This window comes from Misgurnus anguillicaudatus, chromosome 22, assembly GCF_027580225.2.
Source record: "Misgurnus anguillicaudatus chromosome 22, ASM2758022v2, whole genome shotgun sequence".
Lineage (NCBI taxonomy): Eukaryota > Metazoa > Chordata > Actinopteri > Cypriniformes > Cobitidae > Misgurnus > Misgurnus anguillicaudatus.
In genome coordinates, this window is record NC_073358.2 from 28,465,142 (window position 1) to 28,487,378 (window position 22,237).

Consider the following 22,237-nt stretch of genomic DNA (forward strand, 5'->3'; position numbering starts at 1 on the left):
CAATTGTGAGCTAGAGCGCGAGAGCCATCCTGACGTCACGGGCCGCATCCTCCAAAGAGTTTTCAACGATGAACGGCACGAAGTTTCAGACTCTCCAAAAACTGCCCATTTATTTTTATAGTGTTTATATATTAATTGGTCATTGAAAAAATGTTACTGTTATATACTGCACAATTTTGAGAAGAATTTACGGAGCAAGAAGTTAAAAGTAAAAATAAAAATTTATTCACAAATTAAAAAAAACTGAGGCTAGAGATGACTTTACAGTTTCTTTCAAGACACAGCAATTCTGTGATATCACACTGAAAATTCCCACAAACCAAATAGGCTACTAAACAGTTTCACCAATCATCAAAATAAAAGAAATAAAGTGTGTTCAATAAAGGAGTGTTCAATTTGAAGGAGGCAAACAGGATTTCAACACATCTGAACAACACTCAATAAGCTTAATGACAATGGAGTTCATCATTTTACCACTTACCACCTATACAATATGCTTTATAGTTAAAATCCAAGTCACTAAATCATAAAGGGGCTGTTTCCTGGACAGGGACCTATCCTGGTCTCAGACTAAAATGCATGTTTGAGCTACCTTAATTTAAAAACACCTTGTACTGACATATTTTAATATATATCAGCAATTGTTTTGTCTCAAGATTGACATCAGTATTGTTTTTTGTAAGGTATGTTTGTAAAAACGACTTAAATGTCCTGATATGAGGCCTAGTCCTGGATTAATTTAAACACTGTCCGGGAAACCGCCTCAAAGTGACTAAAGCATAAAGGTGCTAAAGTTATGGTGTGATAATTGAATTCATTCATTAAATCTGTAGCATGCAGAATATCCACAGGATAATGTTATAACCTCTTATAACAGCAAAGCTTCACATCATTAAGAATAAAAAAGTTCCAAGTAAACAACACCACACCAATATTACAAATAAAGACAAAATAAAAAAGTGTTTCTTGTGTCCAACTCACAAGACCAAAACAGACAGTGCTATTTTGTTGGAGTGCACAGGGCTGAAATTTAATTTCACAAAATAATTCAAAGCTAAATATAATGTCACAGTCTTGGCAGGCAGTGACACGACTTGTTTTTTTTTTTAACATTTCAGATAACCTTTATATTAATTGTATTCACAATTTATGCTTTGGGCCAATAACAATATTACTTCATTAGCAATATATTTTGGGCCCATGTAAACATTAAGTAAAATATATTTGTAATCGTCAGCACAACAAACTCTTGCATGTAGGTGTGTATAAATCTCCTCTTGAATCCCCTCTTCCTATTAGACAGGGCTTCGTGATCCCGAGAGTGCCTCTTTAGCTCCTTGCAGTGTCTCTCTTTTCACACATTTCCAGTAGCCAGAAATGTCGCTTTGGGATTGATTCTATGGAACAAACATGTGCCTTCTATGTTCAGTTGTTACTGTCCCGGGCAATCAGCAAAATTAAAAACTATTATTATAACATTTGGCTATATTACTGTATTAAGAGATAATTTACCCCATAATTTAAATTTTTTCATAATTTATTCACCCTCATGTTGTTCCCAACCCGCATGAGTTTCTTTATTCTGTTGAACCCAAAAGAAGACACCCTAATAAATGATGGCGAGCACAAAGCCGACAGTATACCTATCAACTTCCATAGTATTTGTTTTTCCTACTATGGAAGTCAATGGAAACTGTCAACTGTGTGGTCACCTCAATCCATCAAAATATCTTCTTTTGTGCTCATTAGAACTTGTACAGGTTTAAAACAACATAAGGATGAGTAAATGATTACAGAACTTTCATTTTTGGGTGAACTATCCTTTTAAAAATAACATGAGTAAAAATTTCCCTCAATTAATAATAGACAATATGAACTAACAGACAAAACTAAAATTTTATTATGGAAATGAATTATCAACAGGCTAAACAATTTCTCACCCTAAGCCCACGAAGTACTCTGTCTTTCATCACACAGAGGAACTCTTTATGGCTCAGACAGTTGTCCCCATCCAGGTCAAAGATCTTAAAAACTGTGTCCAAAACATTCTCTGAAAGGTCATGACCTGTTGCTATCTTCACTGCTCGTTTAAACTGAGCTATGGTGCAAGAGAGGGAGAAAATGTGATGTTGAACATGACTTTAGAAATGTCCTATCAAAACATTTTTCAGAACAACCTTTTGACATTAAGGGTATTACATATTGGGCCTCATTTATGAAACGATCATACTAGAGAAAACTAGGCATATTGTCATTTCCACGCAAAATGAGGCAATTTTATATGGACGTGAACGGTAGCTACGATAAAATCTCACGCCAGGTTTTACCTTGTGTAGAGAGTTTGCTTTATAGTACATCTGAACAGAAAGAAAAACGTATTTATATGACTTGTCATTAACTTACTACTTCTACCTACATTGTTATATACAAGAGTTTTCATCCGCCACTTTCATTAACGTTTGGTTATTCGCACAATAAGATTGGTGGCATGTGAATGTTTCATAAATAATACGTAAATCCAGTCGTAAGATGATATTTGCGCACGGATCTGCGGTTGTTTCTATGTTAAATTGATAAATGAGGCCCACTGTCACCCAAATCAATCTTACCCATTCCTATTGGCTTATTGGCATCACTCATCATTTTGATTGAGAAGACAAAGTCCTCCATATGGTAAGTAAAGAGACAGAATTCTTTAAATTCCTCAAAGGTAATGCTCTGGCAAGAAAAAAATCCCAAAATACATTTTACAATTTTTAAAAGACAACAAAGAAATGATCATACAGCGACAGAATATTTAAAATGTATCTAAATAAACAGAAACAAAAATCTGACAGAGACACCTTAATGACCTTTCAATGCATGAAATTACTGTACATATGCGTGTTGTCACAATCCTGTTATACACTGTAAAAATAAAAGTTGGATAAACTTAAAAAATGACTTTGGTAGTCTAAAAGTTATTTCAACCTAAATTTTCACTTGTGAGAAAATGCTTAAATATTGAAGTATATATATTTTTTTTTACATTTTTCCACATTAAATTTTCCCTTAAGAGTGAGAAAATTTATGTTGAAAAACTTCAGATTTTAGGCGTTGTAAGTTGATCCAACTTTTACTTTTTAAAGTGTAAAGGAGCTCCTCGAATTTTATGCCCACACACAGCATGCACCTTCTCAATGCAATCTCATGGCAATTTGTACGCATTTAAAAAGAAGGCCAATTAGATCATCAACAATCACATTAGTACGTTTTGGTCCCTGTCGCTAATAATTGTACATTTTCATACAATCCGCTTTATACAGTATATACAAATAAGATAACGTATTAAAATACATGTAACACACTTTGTCTTTTTTATGTATATGGGGTATAAATTGTAAAAAGGTGTGAAAAGTAGAACATTTTTAATACTTTGGAGTTTATAGCTAACACATTAACAACACCTATTTCCACAGTCTTGCCAACCATTCCAATTAATAATCGGTGTAGGCAAAGTCAATAACTTCTATCATCTCAAAAAAAATGACTCAACTAAAAACTTTAAAACTTGGTACCTGTCCAGTCGGGATCCTCTTCCTCATGTTTTCCCAGTAAGCCTCATTGTCTTCTTCATTGGTGTAATGAAGCAGCCATTCAGCAAAGTCCTCCCGCCTCATGGTCTTCATCCCTTTAGAAAACTGTAGGAACTCCATTTCTTGCACCTCTGCCTGCAAGTCTTCCATGAAACTATACGAAACAATAACAAATCCTTGAACACCAGTATATATTTCCAAGCCACACAATACAGTACTGTCAGTAGTGTCCTATTACTTGGTAGTTAATGAGCAAAGTTCACTTCCTGTAAACACTGTTTCATAAACAATGTTTATTTCAAGTCTACATTTCTTCACCTTTAATCTAAAGTCTATTAGAATCTATTGTATTCTACCACTTTTCTATCTACAAAAACCAAAATGTATGTTGTTACGACCTAAAACATCTCAACTCCTCATAAGTATGTTCTTTATGATAAACATATACATTTATCTAACAATGCACACTGACAGAATCAAAAGCTGAACATGGCATTTATCGACATAATGCATTCAGATCAAGCAAAATAAAAAATATCGTCAGTCTGTTCGCCACCAAAGCAAATTCTCTACTCTCAGCACAATGGTAACCTCCTAAAAACACCAACATAACACAAACTCTTTTAAAGGGGACATTTCACAGGACTTTTTAAAGATTTAAAGTAAATCGTTGGTGTCCCCAGAGTACGTATGTGAAGTTCTAGCTTAAAAATATCATATGGATAATTTATTATAACATGTTAAAATTGCCACATTGTAGGTTTGAGCAAAAATGTGCAGTTTTGGGTGTGTCCTTTAAATGCAAATAAGTTAATCTCTAAACTAAATGCAGTACCGTGGTTGGATAGTGCAGATTAGGGGTGGTATTATCCCCTTCTGACATCACAAGTGGAGCCAGATTTCTATTTTTTCACAAGCTTTCAGAGAACGTTTTACCAAAACTAAGTTACTGTGTTGTTCTTTTTCACATTTTCTAGGTTGATAGAAGCACTGGGGACCCAATTTAACATGGAAAAAGTCAGATTTTCATGATATGTCCTCTTTAAATACCAACACAACAGAACACTTAATATTAATATGGCTCCTTATCTCCTTATTTCATCTTGATTAAAAATTAATAAAATACTACTTAATTTCTACATTTGCCCTCATTATTTAGTCCCATGCAGAGCATGCTGGAAACTGAATATCTCCTGCCTAAATTTGAAAAAAATCACGTTGAATTAACATGTTTAAAATAAGTAAACTGCATGAGGAGTTCAAGTTCAAATTCTGAATCATGTTATTTTAAAGTGAACACATCAAGTTAAGCCAAAATGTTACAATTTCAATTTAGTTTAAAATGATGCAACTATGTTTGAAACAGAAACTGGATCAATTGTGTTAAATTAAAATGAATTACTCATGAAGTCAACAACATAAAAAAGCATTCATATAACACAACTTCAAGGCCAAATAATGCTACAACGACTGTTATAATTTACAAACGTACCTGAACATAATGATGAAATGACCAAATGCTGTGTTCCTTACAGAGAAAATTGTTTACCTGCAGAAATCATTGTAGTGCAGTTTTCTTAAGCCATTTTTCCCAAAGAAAAACACCTGTAGTGTGGTATCGACCTCATCAGCAACCTGTAGATTAATTCACAATGCTGAGGTAATACCAATGACAGTCTGCCTAAATATTTAATGCAACTAAACTCAAACACCCACCTCTGCCACATCTTTCTTTAGAAACGCTTTTCTTGGTCCAATTATTTTCTTGAGCTTCAGAGAAAACAATGAAGTTACAAGATTGCTGCTGAAGATAAAGTCATGTATGTTACTGGCCCTGATCATTCAAATCTTCCCATGTAAGTGTTTGTGTTTTTTATTTTTCAGAATAGATCATGGACCATTTTGCTCTAAAAACTAAGCCTTTATATAAGTAGTTTCTGTATTGTTTATATTCTCTATATTTTCTGATGCTCCTACCATGCACCTACCATACATAAACCATGCCCACATACCTGGTGCACACCTGTGTCATCTCATGCCAGCATTAACAGAGACATAATCTTAATCAACAAACATTACCAGACCTACCCTAATGACCACCTATTGGTTAAATTATCATACCATCTAAAACTCTAAAGTTAGAACAGATGCTCCATTTTCATATTTCTTCATTCTTAAAATAATTCTATACATTTACACAAATTAGGTGCATATACAGTATTTTTTAGCAACAATTTCCACTACCACATGTATTTCAATAAAAACATTATTAATTTAAGGACAAGTTCGGCACTTTACACCCAAAGCCCTGCTTTCAGACTGTCCACGATGAAACAGAACGGCCCCGACTGAAATTTGGACACATGATGCTGGCCCGTGAATCTTCGGGTGCTTCTTGTATCACCTCCCACCTCTACAATGGGTCCACAGGCGCACAGGAACAATCCCTCCCAAAATGCATCAAACCTTCAAAGACGCGAAACCCACCGAGTGGCCAGGGGTGCCCACCGACACGCCCACACAAAAATCGCCGCAAAATACGCACTCCAACAGGTTTTATCGTAGTTTTTGCCAACTCTACTGACTTGTATTAGATGTGCTGTGAGGTACGGTATTACTCCGCGCCGGGAACCCGTTTGTATTCTTGCAATTGGCAAAGGTGGATTATCGCCACCACCTGGGCTGGAGTGTCGGAAGAATGTACGGGTGTGAGGCGTTTGGAAAAATAGGTCCACAAGTTTACAACGAATGCTAAAACACCTGTTGGAAAGCATCGTTTGCAGCGATTCCTGTGTGAGCACACCAGTGAACACCCCCGACCACTCGGTGAGTTTCACGTCTTTGTAAACGAAAGTTTAATGCATTTTAGGAAGGATTGTTCCAGCGCACCCACAGACCCACTGTAGAGGCGGTAGGTAAAAAACAAACACCCGAAAACTCTCGGGGCAGTCGCACACGTCGAAATTTCAGTCAAAACCGTTCCACCTCACCACAAACAATCTGAAAACAGGGCTCCAAGTGCAAAACACCAAACTTGTTCTTTACAATGATACAGTATTACATAATTTTACAATCTGTGTAAAATGCATGCCATACCTTCTGAAATTCCTTCCTGTCCACATGCTCATTACCATCAATATCAAGCATTTTGAAAGCAATATGAAATCCTGTTTCAGGTTTTGGAATCACAATGCGATTATTAAATTGATACAATCGTGTAAAATGAATAGGCCTTTTGAGGTAACTACAAAAAAACAACAACAACACTTCAGAGCAAGCACTGCGGGAACTTCACATGCACATGTACACAATTCAAAATATGTGGATTGGCCAGCAGATTAGTAAAATAGTAAAACAAAGATACAGCTCAATACATTTCAAAAACTGAAACTACCTCTACTTAACAGTTTGTATATCAGATCTGTTATTAACCGGACACTCCACTTTTTTGGAAAATATGCTAATTTTCCAGCTCCCCTAGAGTTAAACATTTGATTTTTACTGTTTTGGAATTCATTTAGCTGATCTCCGGGTCTGGCGGTACCACTTTAAGCATAGCTTAGTGCAATCCACAGAATCTGATAAGACCATTAGCATCGCGCTAAAAAATAAGCAAAGAGCTTCAACATTTTTTTTATTTAAAACTGGACTCTTCTGTAGTAATATTGTGTGCTAAGACCGACGGAAAATTAAAAGTTTTAAATAGGAAAAATATTTAAACTCTTTGGTTATTTTTGAGAGTGATGCTAATGGTCTAATCAGATTCAATGGATTATGCTAAACTATGCTAAAAATGGAAGCGCCAGACCTGGGCACGTATCCCTAAAGAATCTTAATGCAAAAAGTAGCTCCTAGTGACGCAATTCTAAGAAAATTCTTAGAAATGTTGGCGTTTACTCTTAAAATTAAAGAAAAAATCCTAGTAAAGAAAAAAGTAATTCTTAACCCTTAAAAGAGGTCTTAAGGTCAAAATTGTTAGGAGCACGGACGAGGACTTTTAAGAGGCTTAAGAGTTTTTTAGCAACCGGGAAAGTGGACAAAACACGAAGAGGGAGACAAAACATGTTGCACACAATGAATGACAGTAAGTTAACATGCAACACATTAGTTCGTGCAGGTATCATGTTTGTGACTGATCTTATTAGAGAAATAATTATATAATATAGCGCCAGAAATAAAAGTAATCACTACATTAACTACAGTAACAGATTCGATAACTAGAAAAAATGCAACTATGCAGCAGAGATGATTTAGGTCTGTTACAGATGTCTATAAAACAAAGTAATCACACAAACTTACAGAACATTGTGTTGCTGTTTATTTCCTATCTAATAAGTTAAGTATGACATTAACAGCACTTATATATATTTGTAAGTTTATATATATATATATATATATATATATATATATATATATATATATATATATATATATATATATATATATATATAAATTATATATTAAATCTATATTGTATATTTTCTCAATTTTTATGTTTTTTTTTATATTTATATATATTTATAGGTAAAAGTATACCTGCGATTTCAAATTGCAACCTGATATCACGAATTTCCGTGACATAGTCACGGAATTTTGTGCTCATTTTTCCGTGGCATTCTCACGGATCTCTGCATTTTTCCGTGGCCCTGCTACGGACTGTCTTTTTCTGTGGCATTCTCACGGATTGGTTACTCAACTGTTTTGTCCTATTTTCTTATCATTTTTGCTTCGGTTTAGAGTTAGATTTACATGAAATGACATCCCTACCCAAACCCAACTCTAACCCCAACGCCAGGCAACAATTGTTTTAAGTTTAGAAAATATAAAAGAATAAATCAGAATTTTTTTTATAAACCAATATTTAAAATGACATACTAACGCAAACACCAAATCTAACCCTAAACCGAAGCGAAAATGGTTTGAAAATAGGAAAAAGCAGTTGAGTAACCAATCCGTGAGAATGCCACGGAAAAAGACAGTCCGTGGCAGGGTCACGGAAAAATGCGGAGATCCGTGAGAATGCCACAGAAAAATTAGCAAAAAATTCCGTGACTATCCCACGGAACTTTGTGAGATCATGTTGTCAAATTGATAGCTAATAATAGATCCTATTATTACTGTTTTTCTTCCTTCTTGGACAACCAACCAATCATAGTCTTCAAAAGATAGTGTCACACCTAGCAACGGGGTCAACCACAACTCCTCACTAAGTTAGGATTTTCCATCAATTCCTTGCTCAAAGTTCACTGAAAATGTTCTGGAATCACTTCTATGCTAAAACTCCTGGAAAGGAATTTTTAGGTTAAGTTAGAAGCTCTCTGAGAGGATTCTCAGAATCTTTAGGGATACGGGCCCTGGAGATTAGCTGAATGGATCCCAAACGATAAAAATCAAATGTTTAACTCCCTTTAATGAGAAATAAGGTACGAGAGGATGTGCTCTATCTAAATAAAGTCATGGCTAAAGGGTGTTGTTAGACATGACGTGAAGCCTTGAGTACTTTATAGCTTTCATTAAACATTTACCAAACAAACACAAATATTAAAGCAAAAGTAGGTATCAATGCAACTTTCATGCAGTAAAATACGCTTAAAATTTTTTTTTTAAATTAGAAGTAAATACTTACTTGTAAGAATAGTTAAGAGAAACAGGTATTCTGTGTAAGAGATTAGCCCTGAAATAACAGGTGAGATGAGAAAATAAATTTACATTAAGCTCAGTTACTCTCTTTAATACACACATGAAACATTATGTAATATATATGTCACGTCACAGGAAATTAAGTGAAAAGTGTCCCAATGTGAAGTGAGCTAGGGACCTTACCAGTGCTCGAACCTGTGTACACAATATACTGATTCGCGAGAGCTAAGAAGCTGATTGAGACTCAGTTTTGCAAAATTTTTTTTATACTAAAAAAGTTTTTTTACCCACGGCACTTCCTCATAAAAAGGGAGCTGGTACACACAGGCGCAAGCACTTTATTAAGGCATGTGAGAAATTTGTTTGCTTAACATTTACCTTTGTCTCCAATTCCTCTGAATAGGTTATTTCCTGCCGCAGCCTTGGAAGCAACCTTCATCATCTCCTCCACATCCTGTCAAGGGACCAATCAGATTATGAGGAAGAATAAATGGCTCTATGAACAAAGACCATCATACTTGCTGGATTTGATTGTATTAGCAGAAAGATTCCTGCACAAAACATCATACATGTTCATGTTGTTCTTCATATATCAGTTCTCATTTAGATCTCATGAATCTCCTGATGTGCTCATGTTTATTTCATCTTAATAACTTTCAGTAACTAATCATCTTAGTAACTAATCTTAGCTTATTAAGTTCACTTACTGCTTTGGAAAGTATCTTTTTCTGTAGTTTGCCTGTAAAAAAACAAAGACCATAGATTTTGGTTATAATATTTTGCAGCACAGAAACAATCACAAATGGTGTTTGGAGAGATTGTGGAACACATTACAGACGTACTGTATGATTGTAGTGAATGCAAGTTGTAACATGCAGAGGTGATTGCTGAAATAGTCAAAACATTCTCAGTCAAAACAGAAATATGTGAAAGTAAGTGTGTGAGCAAGGCAGTGGAAGAATTTGTGTACCGTTCAAGTGTCCTAATAGCAAAGTGCACAACTAAATATTTAATATAACCTTAGCCTAAGGAGTAAAACAGCTATAGCTATAGGATAAGGCACTGCGTGTAAAATTGTAAACACATTCCTGTTCTAACAGACAATACAGAGTCCGTATTGTTTATTAGAACAGGAATGTGTTTATAACTGTTCAAACTAAGTGATATACTACTTGCATTACTATTGTATACATTTGCTATATACATTGCCAATGTGGGTGAATGTGTGTATCTCCAATTACTTGCGGTCAACCTTTTCCATCAAGACTGAATGGAGGAAGTCTCTGGGTGTCATATATGGCTCTTGTTCATAGAACATGGAGGCAAACTGGTTAAATCGCAGACGTCTGGTTGACACAGGTTGCACCGAGGTCTCCGCTTCCTTAGACTTACAAACATGAAGAGAAAGACAACACCTTGCTCTCATGAACTGTGCACCAGAAACTACCAATCCAGACTATCAAGACCTAAACATAAGCTTGTACAATAGTGAGTTTTCACAATGATGAAATGATGGTTAACTATATGAATCCTAAACTTACTTCATCACCCACCACCCAGTTTGAAGAGGTTTTGTAACAGGGTCCATGTGTACATTCATAGACATTTAATCAATTAGATAATGAAGCAATAATTAAGTAGCCTACCTAACCTTGCTGACACATAGCAAATAACTTCAGTTCACTGTTACACTATATAGCCCCACCTACAATGTGATGGCAACAATGTTATAACTTTCTCGCATGTGTACATGAGTATATTTTAAAGATATATTACGTTGTTTTAATCTCTATACACCAAGACGCAACAAACAGAGGTGAACCTAAAATATATATAATCTCCCGGTCTCACTTTTATACAACTAGGAAATAAATCAATAGATAAAACGAATAAATAATACTTTAAGGAGCAAACAAACTACTTGAAGGTCAGGAAGGCGAATTCAACTTATTGGACAACATTGAGACATGACTTGGAAGTGACTGAAAAGTTGTCTGTTTTACCTTAGCGTCCTCCGCGTACACGATGTAGGGCCAAAACTTGCATTGCGGTTGATACTTGTAGCGAATAAATCCACTGGCTAAAATATAGCCCAACGCGCCAGCTCCGATAGTACCGCCGTACCATACACTTCTGTGAAACGACACATTTCTTATTACACTCCGGAAACTAGCACCTAACCTGGCCCAAGTCGCCATCATTCTACACGAAGTTTGTATCTGTCTTTGGTCGATAATGGTGTCCTAGTAATAAAAGCGGTGATACAGCGCCTCCATCAGCCTGACATCGCGTTTACACTGCTGACCAACCCATACTGTACAGTACACGGCATGGCTTATTATTATAATTTGAGCGATTCGATTTGTCTCTTTGTTCTGGCGTGTAATGTAATATTAGGTGCAAAGCAGGATGAACAAGCAGAAGTAGGCAAACATGTTGAACAGTAAATATGTCTTGCTTTTTAGTAGTAGTTAGTGTAATTACGATCCTTCGATATTATTTTACAGGTCAGCCAGTGAAGAAAAACAAAAAAGTACTTGTGAAAATATTCATATAATTAATTAAAAAGCAATTGATTATTTAAATTATAATGTTTTATACCCTCCCCTGCCATACTGACTAATAAATAACAACATTTAAAATTGGTAAAAAAAATGTTTGAGGGTGAGTGTTTAAGAATATGGTCAAGCCTGTACTTTTTTGATGGGTGTGTGCGTGTGTGTGTGTGCGTGCGTGCGTGCGTGCGTGCGTGTGAGAGAGAGAGAGAGAGAGAGAGAGAGAGAGAGAGAGAGAGAGAGAGAGAGAGAGAGATTGTACAAAAGTAAAATGTTTTATGTGACGTGTTTCATATGAGACAGTAAAATACTAAACTTGAAATTTATGACTGTATAATAGGGGGAGATTACAAAGAAAAAGAGTGTCACAGAGTCCACATTTTGAAACAGTTGCTTATGAGCAGATAAACACAGCATACTTACCTGTGTGGTAGGACTGTTCACATTTGTACTGGATTAGTCTCTGTAAATCTACATTTTAATTGTTTTGTCAGCTGTAAGACGACTCAGCTGTGTCTCCAATTTTTTTTATATATAAATCAAAATGCGTTAGGTAACGTTAATAACTGTAAACACAATATGCAAATAGCATTTGTTTAGCTTCATCGGTCTGTTCACAATATAAAAAATATGGTATGATATCACTTGGTGTGATGTGGTCCGTTTTTTAGGTGCTTTAAAACGTTGAATCAAAGTGAAGGACAAAGCCTATGTAGTTTTGCTGAATCTACCCTACATTTCCCACAGTCCTTTGCGACATGGGCGTGCTCCTCAATGTCGTCCTTTGCCCGTAGTTGAAGAATGAGCCAGTGAGAGAAAGGGAGTGCGATTTGCCTTCAAGATTTTGTTTTAATTACCTTAAATTATGTTCATTTAGACGTTGTTTTGAGATTTTTATGCGTGTTCGGGCTTTTTTACGTTCGTTACGCGTAGTTAAGTGCCTCTAAAGTTGTTTGCTATGTTTAATAACTGATTAATGTGAGCCTCATCCGCTAGTTGGTTAGCAAAGCTCCTCTGCCGCTGCGATGATGATGAAAACTTGAGCAGCCAAAAGCAAACAATCGTCCAGCTCCTCAGACCACCCAAACACAGTGAGTTTTACTTTATGAATACACTTTTGACAGAATGTGTGAAGATTAATTTATGCCATTCTGCCTTATTGTATTCTACAATGGCCGGCGTAACGAGCTGCTAACATATTAGCTGGACACAGCTTTTTTTTTACATTGTTTAGTCTTTGTGGCTTGGTGCGAATTAATATGATAAAATAACTGATATGCAGTTGTTTTATCCATGTACAAACTGTACAATTGCCTGTCTAGACCTGCTGATATGCCGTGACTGTTTAGGGTATCTGCAAAGTTTTAATATCATGTTGTTCAATGGCTTATGGACTCTTTCTCTCTCTTTTAGGGACCCCTGTGCCAGGCAGCAAAATGCAGACCATAAAGTGTGTTGTGGTTGGTGATGGCGCAGTAGGAAAGACCTGCCTGTTGATCTCCTACACCACCAACGCCTTCCCAGATGAATACATTCCTACCGTATTTGACAACTACAGCACTCAGACCTGCGTGGACGGCCGTGCCGTAAGCCTTAACCTGTGGGACACGGCCGGTCAGGAGGAGTACGACCGTCTGCGAACCCTCTCTTACCCACAAACGCATGTGTTTATCATCTGTTTCTCCGTGGCCAGTCCTTCTTCTCATGCCAACGTCAGGCATAAATGGCACCCAGAGGTGTGCCACCACTGTCCGGGCATTCCTGTGCTGTTGGTGGGCACTAAGAAAGACCTCCGAACGGACAAGGAGACCCTAGAGAAGCTAAAGGAGCAGGGCATGAGTCCAACGACTCCCCAGCAGGGCAGCGCGCTAGCTCGCAGCATCGGTGCGGTTCGATATCTGGAATGCTCGGCTCTTCTGCAGGATGGAGTTAGAGAAGTCTTCAATGAAGCAGTCAAGGCTGTTCTCTACCCCAATGCCAAGAAGCACAATAAGAAATGTGTGCTCTTATAACTACAGGACGTGTATGTGTGTCTGAGAGAGTTAGTGAGTTTTTATGAAGGGTGTGGAATGTAAGTTAGTAAATGTGATCTTGTTGATTTGACTCTGCAAGTGTGGGTGGCTACCACTTTTTGTTTGGAGATCTCTACACTACAGATAGCTATAGGTGCACAGACCCGTATTGAGAGAGACTGTTTGTTTGTGTATTTGTGTTTAAACTTTATACATATCACCGAAGACGTAACTACAGGACTGAAGTGTTGAAATGTAAAGTCGGGCAGGCAGGGGCAGTGGAGTGGATTTGTTTGGCATCAGTGACCTCTGCCTTTCCATAATGCCTTAAAACTCCAGCCTATACCGATGACAAAAAGATTTTTAGGAAACGCTCAGAGGATATTTCATGCACAAAAGTGTAAACCCAGTGTGATGTGCCTGGTGGCCTTATTAAAATCTATATAAAGGTACTGTTTTTTTAAAGCACATATATACTGACAGATTGGACCATCTGTGGCCACCATAACTATGCCATGTTTTATTATATTGTGGCCTGTTAATGATCTCTGTAGGGTTGGTTGACTTGAATCAGAGAAGTGCTGCATAATCTCGTGCCTTTAATGGCTTAGCCTGAGCTTTGCTCCTCTTTTTACATCTCACAAACTTCTCAGATCATTTTATATAGGGTGCTACTTTGGTGCCAGCTGACATTTAAAGCTGGAAAGGGCTACAGTGGGCTACATTAGTTCACAGCTCACCTGCCTCCTTTCAGAGACAAAAATGAAGGTGTATCATGCTGTTTCGACACTATTGATGAAGAAATGAAGATCTGTATTTAAATGGTTCTGCCTGAATCCTCGAAATTTGCAACCCCGTTATTAAATTTAAAGTGCCACTAATATTTGTATTTTATTTTTTACAAGATCCACTCAAATGATGTGTCCTGTTAAGAACTAATGGAGGAGAAAAAAAAATCTGTCCTACGCCTCTTGTAAGGAAGGATAGTTTAGGTTAAGGCTTCATTTGGGTCCACATTTGCATTTTATATATTGAATGTCTACATTTTGTATAATAACAGTGTTTTTCTTTTAGCCAAAGGCTGCTTTTTCAGTCGTTTTGTTTTTTGGGACACTAACAATACACCAAAATGGCTTGAATTGTTTTTTATTAAAGCTGTTTTTATTACTTCTTGAAATTGTCATTATTTTTAAAAAAAAAATATATACCTCCACTTGCATGACAAAATAAACCGTTTTAAAGTCAAATTGAGTGTTTGATTCCTGATCTTTATCTTTATTATCAGATTAACATGCATGTTATCTACATAAGAAATGTAAGGGAGAGAGAAAAGGAGGGAACAAGTGGGAGAAAGATACAACAGCTGCATCTCTCTTACATTCTTTACAATGCTTTCATAGATAAACAAAACTGTCAGCTGTGTATGTGTGTTTGTGTTAAGGCATTGTTCTTCGAGTAATGATCTAATGTTTGGGCACGGATGTTTAACGTTTACTTTCAGACATGGTGTTCCGACAAAGAAATGCTCTGGTGTTATTATATAGCAAACCATAAAAATACGCCCCTGTTGCCCTGTGATATTTACATTTATGCATTTGGCGTTTCAATCTGAAGGGAATTACAGTGCGTTGCATTTTATTAGTATGTGTGTTCCCTGGGAGAAAACCCACAACCTTTTACACTGCTAAAGCAATGCTCTACCACGAATGGTACTATATATTCAACTAAAATGACCATAAAATACTATATATGAGAATAAAACTACCATGGTGGTACATATTTAAAATAAATGATATTAATATTGCATACCATAAATAAACTGGTTTATTCAGTGTTTTTGAATGAAGTTTGTGTTTCTTGATTAAAAATGTTAGAAACAAAAAAGCCAGTTTTCGACCCTTTGGGAATTTTGCTTTTACTTTGGATACATTTATTTAAGTTAATATTTAAGAGAGTAATGAAGTTACCCGAACAGAAATAGAGCAAATCTTTCCTAATAGAGTTAGGAAAAGAGACAAACATTCAAGGTGGGGAATGATGAGAAAGATTTGTGGGGTCCAGTCAAGGAATTCTAATTATAAAAGAGAAAGACAAATTATATTGAATGCTGAAAAATTAGGCTACTGGCTGAAAATGTTGTCAAGATCCACAGTAACCGAAATACAGAAACAGTATCAGAAAAACAAGCAGATCAGGCGCACAACCCTACTGAAAATCCAGCATAAGCTGGTTTTAGCTGGTTTAAGGTAGCACTAGCTGTTTTACGCTGGTCCTCCCAGCCTGACATGCTGGTGGGTCAGCTGGTCTTCCAGCCTGACCAGCTAAATCCAGCTAGACCAGCTTAAAAAGTGACCAAAACACAGCTAGACCAGCTTCCTACATCAGCAAAACCAGCTAAAATCAAGCCGGGAAACCAGCTAAAACCAGCTCACCAGCTTATGCTGGTCTCACCAGCTTATGCTGGTCCCAGCTGGGATTTTTTAGTAGGGAAGTGACTTTCATAGTAGAAAAACAATACTATTGACGTCGATGGTGCCACTGATCTTCATTCTTTTCATTCTTCAAAATATCTTAATTTGTGTTCAGCAGAACAAAGTCATTTATATATGTTTGGAACAACTTGAGGGTGAGTAAATGACAGAATTTTTTGGGGTGGGAGGTGAAATCTCTTTAACATCATTGCTCCATACTCCATTCCGATAGGTGGCGGAATAGGCGCAACAAAACAAGACAAACCGGAGCCGATCCGCGCACGCTCACAATAAACACACACAAACACACACAGATGCTTTTGCCCGCGCATGCAGAAATTTTCATTTATTTGCAAAACATTTAGACTTGTTTTCATTGTTCTACTAACGTTTAGTGTCGCTTTCTTGGACGCGATCTAAATCGGCACATTCGCATGGCCGCTACGCGTTAGCCGCGTACACCTTATCGGTCCGGTTCAGAAAGCTCCTCTATCGGTCAGCAGCTCACTCGAGCCCGAGGATCCTGAGGCCTTCTGGGCGGATAACAGCGGCGCAGGACAGGTACGCGCTTTAAAAATGATTGTGCTGAATTCATTAAAATGTTTGAAAGAGTTCAAGCAGATAAAAGTATAGAGAAAGAAATGTGTTTAAAGACAGTGCACTTATTACCAGCTCAATGTCTTCTTCTGTACTGTTTTCTTATAGTAAACATTTCCATTAACTTCTGCATTGAAACTGTGCAGTATTAACGTACTGTTGCATTTTTAGAAAAGCTATTCGTTATTTAGGGTACTGAGTTACATTTATTACATCTCATACCTAGTTTATATTTATACTCTGATGTTTACTAGTATAACATATGTTTGTCGTATCTTTGTGTGGTTTGGTGTAACTGTACGTTGCTTTGTACAAGGGTTGCATACTTGCATGCAGTATTTGACAGTGTCAGTAACTTTGGTTGCTTTATGGATTCATGTGGTGTGTTATTTGTACTTTATTATCTTATTTGTATGTTTAGAATGTCAGATTCCGATAGCGATGAGGATCAAGACCGTCCTTTCCAACTGACAGGATTTCTGTTTGGCAACATCAATGAGAATGGACAGCTGGAGGGCGATAGCGTGCTTGATACGGTAAGACAGATCGAGAAAGACAAGCTAAAGGTTAAAAATGAACTTTATATTGTACATATGCTTGTCAACTGTTTGTTCTTTTCCTTAGGAGTCAAAGAAGCACCTGGCTGGTCTGGGCTCTCTGGGTTTGGGTTCACTCATTACAGAGATCACAGCCAGTGAAGAGGACACAGCTGACCAAGAGACAGACCAAAGCAATACTGATGCAGAGGGTCTGTCTTTGTTGCTGTACTATTATTATTTGGAAAACTACTCCTTATCCATGATTATAAATGTTTGAAAATGCTGTAAGAGCTCAGTTTTGGACATTCAGACTTAACATTGTGCATTGTGTGTGTATGCAGGATGGGTAAGGAGCACAGATGATGCTGTTGATTACTCTGATATCAGTGAAGTTGCAGAGGATGAAACTCGGAAATACAGGCAGGCCATGGGTACCCTGCAGCCAGGACGAAGGACAGGTATAAACATTCACAATGATTGTTTTGAAAACACTGACATATAGAGACAGTTAATAACTTATGGGTGTGTGTTTTGGTGTGTAGATGAAGAAGATGACTATGATGCTGATTGTGAAGATGTTGATGCCAAACTCATGCCGCCTCCCCCTCCTCCGATCCAGTCAATCCCTGCCAAGAAAGAGGAAACACCTGCTCCGAACAGCAGTGTTGTAAATGAGACCATAGTTAAAATTATTTTTCACCCCAAAATTAAAATGTTGTCATTTACTCACCCTCACGTGAAACTCACCGAGTGGTCAGGGGTGTTCACTGGTATGCTCACACAAAAATCGTTACAAAAGATGCTTTTCAACAGGTTTTATCGTAGTTTTTGTCCAACTCCATTGACTTGTTTTAGATGTGCTGTGAGGTACGGTATTACTCCGGCGTCTGGAACGTTGTTTGTATTCTTGCAATTGGCAAAGGTGGATTATCGCCACCAACTGGGCTGGAGTGTCGATTATTCAAGCTCTCCACGGAAGAATGTACTGGTGTGAGGCGTTTGGAAAAATAGGTCCTCAAGTTTACAAAGAATGGTAAAACAGCTGTTGGAAAGCATCTTTTGCAGCGATTTTTGTGTGAGCATATCAGTGAACACCCCTGACCACTCGGTGAGTTTCACGTCTTTGTAAACGAAAGTTTAATGCATTATAGGAAGGATTGCTCCAGTGCACATATACAGCCATTGTAGAGGTAGTGGGTGATACAACAGAAACCGAAAATTCTCGGGACAGCATCATATGTCGAAATTTCAGTCAAAACCGTTCTATTTCATTATAAACGTGTGGAAGCACTTTGGCTTTAAAAAGGTAAAAAAAATCAGCTCTTTTTTACATTTTTAATAAAAAATAAATAAATAAGAAAAGTTATTGCCATGCATCGCAATATGCACAGAAATGCATCGTGATACATTGTGTTCCATAGTAGGAACAAATAATACTGTGGAAGTAAATGGTGCTCCTGATCGGTTTACTTATGAACATTTTTGAAAATATCTTAACCTGTGTTCAGCAGAACAAAGGAATTTGTACAGGTTTGGATCAACTTGAGGGTGAATTTTAAAATGTCCCTTTAATAGTATTGTTTTACTCGTGATGAATCATTATGTGAATGATCAACATCTGTTATTACCCAGAGGTATTTTTATATGCAATTATTCAGATTTATTGTCTCATGTCTTCACTCTGTATTTGTTTCTGCAGTAAGTGATGAAGCTGACGGTATCATCCTGCCTTCTATTATCGTTCCATCGTCTGTGGGTGATAAAGTTGATTTCAGCAGTTCATCAGACAGTGAGAGCGAGAGTGATCGACCATCTCAGGGTTCGGGGACAGGAGGACAGACAGGATGTCTCACTCTCCCTCTTGCAGGCATCATGCAGAAAGATGCTGCTAAAGCTCTTCCTGGAGTCACAGAACTCTTCCCTGAGTTCCGACCTGGAAGGGTGACTGAAACACACCGTATCTATTCAGAGTTTCATTTAGTACACGTCTGAACCTTTTTGCAATCCACTACTAGGTTTACTCTAGTGTTTTATGTTAATCTACAGGTTTTGCGATTCTTGCGATTGTTTGGTCCGGGTAAAAACATGCCATCTGTGTGGCGAAGTGCACGCAGGAAGCGCAAACGTAAGCAGAAAGAGCCGCAGACGGACACGGGCACAGGTGACAACGAATCCAACCCACCCGAGGGAGGGGCTAAGAGAAAATCAGGGTGGGATTATGAATATGCACCTCCTCCCCCACCAGAGCAGTGTCTGTCTGATGATGAGGTAATCCCAGCAAAAAAATCTACATTTAGTTCGAATGATGGACAGTTCTTTATTTTTAAATGTGTTTTTTCTCGCTTTAGATCACTATGATGGCTCCAGTGGAGTCTAAGTTTTCGCAGGCGTCTGGTGAAGGTGATAAAGTGTCTGAGGTGAGGCCAAAGATGGCGGAGTGGCGATACGGTCCAGCACAGCTTTGGTATGACATGCTTGGCATCCCAGAGGATGGGAGTAGCTTCCATTATGGTTTTAAACTCAAAGAAGACCAACAGCAGGACAATATTGACGCAGCGACAAAAGCTACAACAAACACACCAGCATCTGAACCAGTCAGTGAGCAGGAACAACAAGAATCACATGCTGAGGTCTGTTAGATTTTCTTATAGAGACTAATAGGCTTTTACTTTAAATCCACAGTCATGTTTTTCAAAGGTTTTTGAAAAAACCTTCTAGTCTTTGCACTGGAAAGATAATTTTTTGTAATTTTTTAAGTTCTCTCTTGTGGATAACCCAGGGTTCCCACGGGTCCTTTAAATACTTGAAAGTTTGTGTATCTGGGGGGAAAAAATTAAAGGCCATGGAAAGTTTTTGAAAATATACATGCATAGATACAGGTCATTGAAAGTGCTTAAATCTATTTTATGCAATAAGTTTTCTGGAAAAAATTCATATTCCCGGTGTAGTGCTAGATAATATCATAAAAATTCTAGACTTTTTAAGCACACGTGTTAAACTGTTCACTTTTATGCGTATATCTTCTGTATGCGAATGTTGATTCATACCAAAATGCTTTTTTGCATAGTTGTGTTTGACACGTGAAAACGTCTCGGGATACGTATGTAAATGTTGTTCCCTGAGAAGGGAACGAGACGCTGCTTCTCCCTTGCCATACTTCCTGCGTACCTGTAACGCCATCTTTGGCAATATTTCAGACAGCGATATACTTCCTGGCTCCCACGTCACCCTGTCTTTGTCGTTAAGCCTCACCATTGGTTGAATTTGATATACATATTCAGACGCACTTCCCCTTGGAGGCGTCCCCAAAAAATTACCGCAGTGACGCAGCGCAAGTTCCCTCGAAAGGGAACTGAAACAATGTATCTTAAAAGGTAACACGATGTAACCTTGCTCTCACTTGAAATGTGTCCCCACATTTAGTCCTTGAATTTAAGGTTATTGGACCTGGAAAGTCCTTAAATTTGAAGTTAAATAAGGTGTGGGAACCCTGATAACCGTGTGTGATCTAGGTCCACATAAATAACATGTTAATGTGTGTATTTTTGTTAGGGTGGAGATGAGGACAAACAGATACGGGATGAGTTGTTTTTAATGGTGACCCAGCTGCAGTGGGAGGATGACATCATCTGGAATGGAGATGATGTGAAGAACAAGGGCACTAAGACCCAGCGTGCCAGCCTGGCTGGGTGGCTGCCAACTAGTATGACCCGTAATGCCAATGCATACAATGCTCAACAGGGTGAGAGCACATAGCCGCAATGCAGCCAAAAACACAGCGTCACACATGCACACACTAAAGTATTCACAGTGAGATGGCTTTCTGGTCTAAATAAGATGTGTGTGCATGTGTTCTAGGTCTAAGTCGCAGTAATTCGCAGCTATTGCCACCGACCCCTCCCCCTCTAGTCAAAACTCCATCCATAACAGGCTCTAAACGAGACAAGCATAACCATGATCATCAAGGTACTACCCCTTGTTAATTTGTCAGTGTTCAGGGTTAAAACTGTAGCAGAGTCTGTGTGTCTAATAATATGCAGAAATAAGGGGAGACTTTATTGAGATTGTCTGTCCTCTTACAGTGTCTCATGAGGATGACACCCCATGGTTCTCCATATTTCCAATTGATAATGAGGAGCTTGTGTATGGACGCTGGGAGGACAACATTATCTGGGATGACCAGAACATGGACCGTCTGCCTTCTCCACCCATCCTCACCCTTGACCCTAATGATGAGAACATCATACTCGGTATAGTATTTAACCTTTCCTAACTGCTTAAACATTGGGGTATTCCCTGTTCCATCCTTTAGGAGTGAATTATTAATAATTTACTTATTAACAAGTTTTAAGTAATTTGTAGATTGATTCCCTGTATATGTAAACATTGTGACATGTAGGCCTATTTGGGGTGGAACTACCCATTTATCCATCCAAGTCTTTTGGGAAACCGGGTTGAAAATTATTTTGCCTAAGTTGAGTTTACTCAGCCAAGTGGTGCAAAAATGACACACGCAAGCGTTAAGTGTAATTATTGTGCATCTATCTTAAAAAGCGTAAAGGTCCATTAACAGAACCCTGAGGAACCTCCCATTCCTAGTTTACACTAACACATGATCCTAAAATGTGATATTGGTCTGTGTCTGTAGAAATCCCAGATGAAAAAGAGGAGCGAGCCTCTCATTCACCCTCCAAAGAGAACAAGAAAGAGACAGCCCTGAAAAAAAGTCGCATTCTGCTCGGAAAGACAGGCGTTATCAAAGACGAACCTCAACAGGTGAGAGAAAGGGAGAAAAGAGAAAAACTGAAAGCCAGAGATGTGAAAATGGAAAGATGTGATGTATATGTA

General features: G+C 37.8%; 3 protein-coding genes across 10 annotated transcripts in view; 2 read left to right on the forward strand and 1 right to left on the reverse strand.

The window, feature by feature from the left end:
- Positions 1–202: 202 nt before the first annotated feature.
- On the reverse strand, positions 203–11,486 carry micu2 (mitochondrial calcium uptake 2). 4 transcript variants are annotated; one of them, XM_055199697.2, is made up of 13 exons: positions 11,219–11,486; positions 10,461–10,596; positions 10,058–10,102; positions 9,923–9,954; positions 9,594–9,669; positions 9,202–9,249; positions 6,672–6,754; positions 5,292–5,345; positions 5,125–5,210; positions 3,558–3,729; positions 2,610–2,718; positions 1,941–2,098; positions 203–1,397 (listed from the first exon to the last, which is right to left on the reverse strand). In XM_055199697.2, the coding sequence occupies exons 1-13, from the start codon at positions 11,414–11,416 to the stop codon at positions 1,296–1,298; spliced, it is 1,299 nt and encodes a 432-aa protein (XP_055055672.2). In that variant the 5' UTR covers positions 11,417–11,486; the 3' UTR covers positions 203–1,295. The 4 variants fall into 4 exon arrangements, with proteins under 4 accessions (XP_055055672.2, XP_055055671.2, XP_055055674.2 ...); XM_055199696.2 differs by having other exon boundaries at positions 10,461–10,602; positions 11,219–11,480; XM_055199699.2 differs by lacking the exon at positions 10,058–10,102 and having other exon boundaries at positions 11,219–11,483.
- Positions 11,487–12,513: 1,027 nt separating this feature from the next.
- Positions 12,514–15,029, forward strand: rhogc (ras homolog gene family, member Gc). Its single transcript, XM_055199693.2, has 2 exons — positions 12,514–12,861; positions 13,184–15,029. Exon 2 carries the CDS (start codon positions 13,207–13,209, stop codon positions 13,780–13,782), a length of 576 nt encoding a protein of 191 aa, XP_055055668.1. The 5' UTR covers positions 12,514–12,861; positions 13,184–13,206; the 3' UTR covers positions 13,783–15,029.
- A 1,493-nt stretch (positions 15,030–16,522) lies between these two features.
- taf1 (TAF1 RNA polymerase II, TATA box binding protein (TBP)-associated factor) overlaps positions 16,523–22,237 on the forward strand; it is a 28,896-nt gene continuing 23,181 nt past the window's right edge. For 4 of the 5 annotated variants that reach the window (XM_073861119.1, XM_073861121.1, XM_073861123.1 and 1 more), the window contains exons 1-12: positions 16,523–16,814; positions 17,272–17,386; positions 17,475–17,598; positions 17,731–17,847; positions 17,932–18,056; positions 19,088–19,330; positions 19,436–19,657; positions 19,738–20,019; positions 20,942–21,131; positions 21,248–21,355; positions 21,472–21,639; positions 22,038–22,165. In XM_073861119.1, the coding sequence (XP_073717220.1) occupies positions 17,273–17,386; positions 17,475–17,598; positions 17,731–17,847; positions 17,932–18,056; positions 19,088–19,330; positions 19,436–19,657; positions 19,738–20,019; positions 20,942–21,131; positions 21,248–21,355; positions 21,472–21,639; positions 22,038–22,165 (1,821 nt within the window). In that variant the 5' untranslated portion in view covers positions 16,523–16,814; position 17,272. The remainder of the gene's footprint in view (positions 16,815–17,271; positions 17,387–17,474; positions 17,599–17,730; positions 17,848–17,931; positions 18,057–19,087; positions 19,331–19,435; positions 19,658–19,737; positions 20,020–20,941; positions 21,132–21,247; positions 21,356–21,471; positions 21,640–22,037; positions 22,166–22,237) is intronic. The other variant, XM_073861122.1, reaches the window with a different exon arrangement.

Coding starts and splice junctions, on each gene's coding strand:
- rhogc (XM_055199693.2), top strand. CDS start 13,207: ATGCAGACCATAAAGTGTGTTGTGGTTGGTGATGGCGCAGTAGGAAAG.
- micu2 (XM_055199696.2), bottom strand. CDS start 11,416: ATGATGGCGACTTGGGCCAGGTTAGGTGCTAGTTTCCGGAGTGTAATA. Junction 9,955..10,057: donor GCATTCACTACAATCATACA/GTACGTCTGTAA, acceptor GTTTTTTTACAG/GCAAACTACAGAAAAAGATA. Junction 1,398..1,940: donor GAGTACTTCGTGGGCTTAGG/GTGAGAAATTGT, acceptor TTTGTTCCATAG/AATCAATCCCAAAGCGACAT.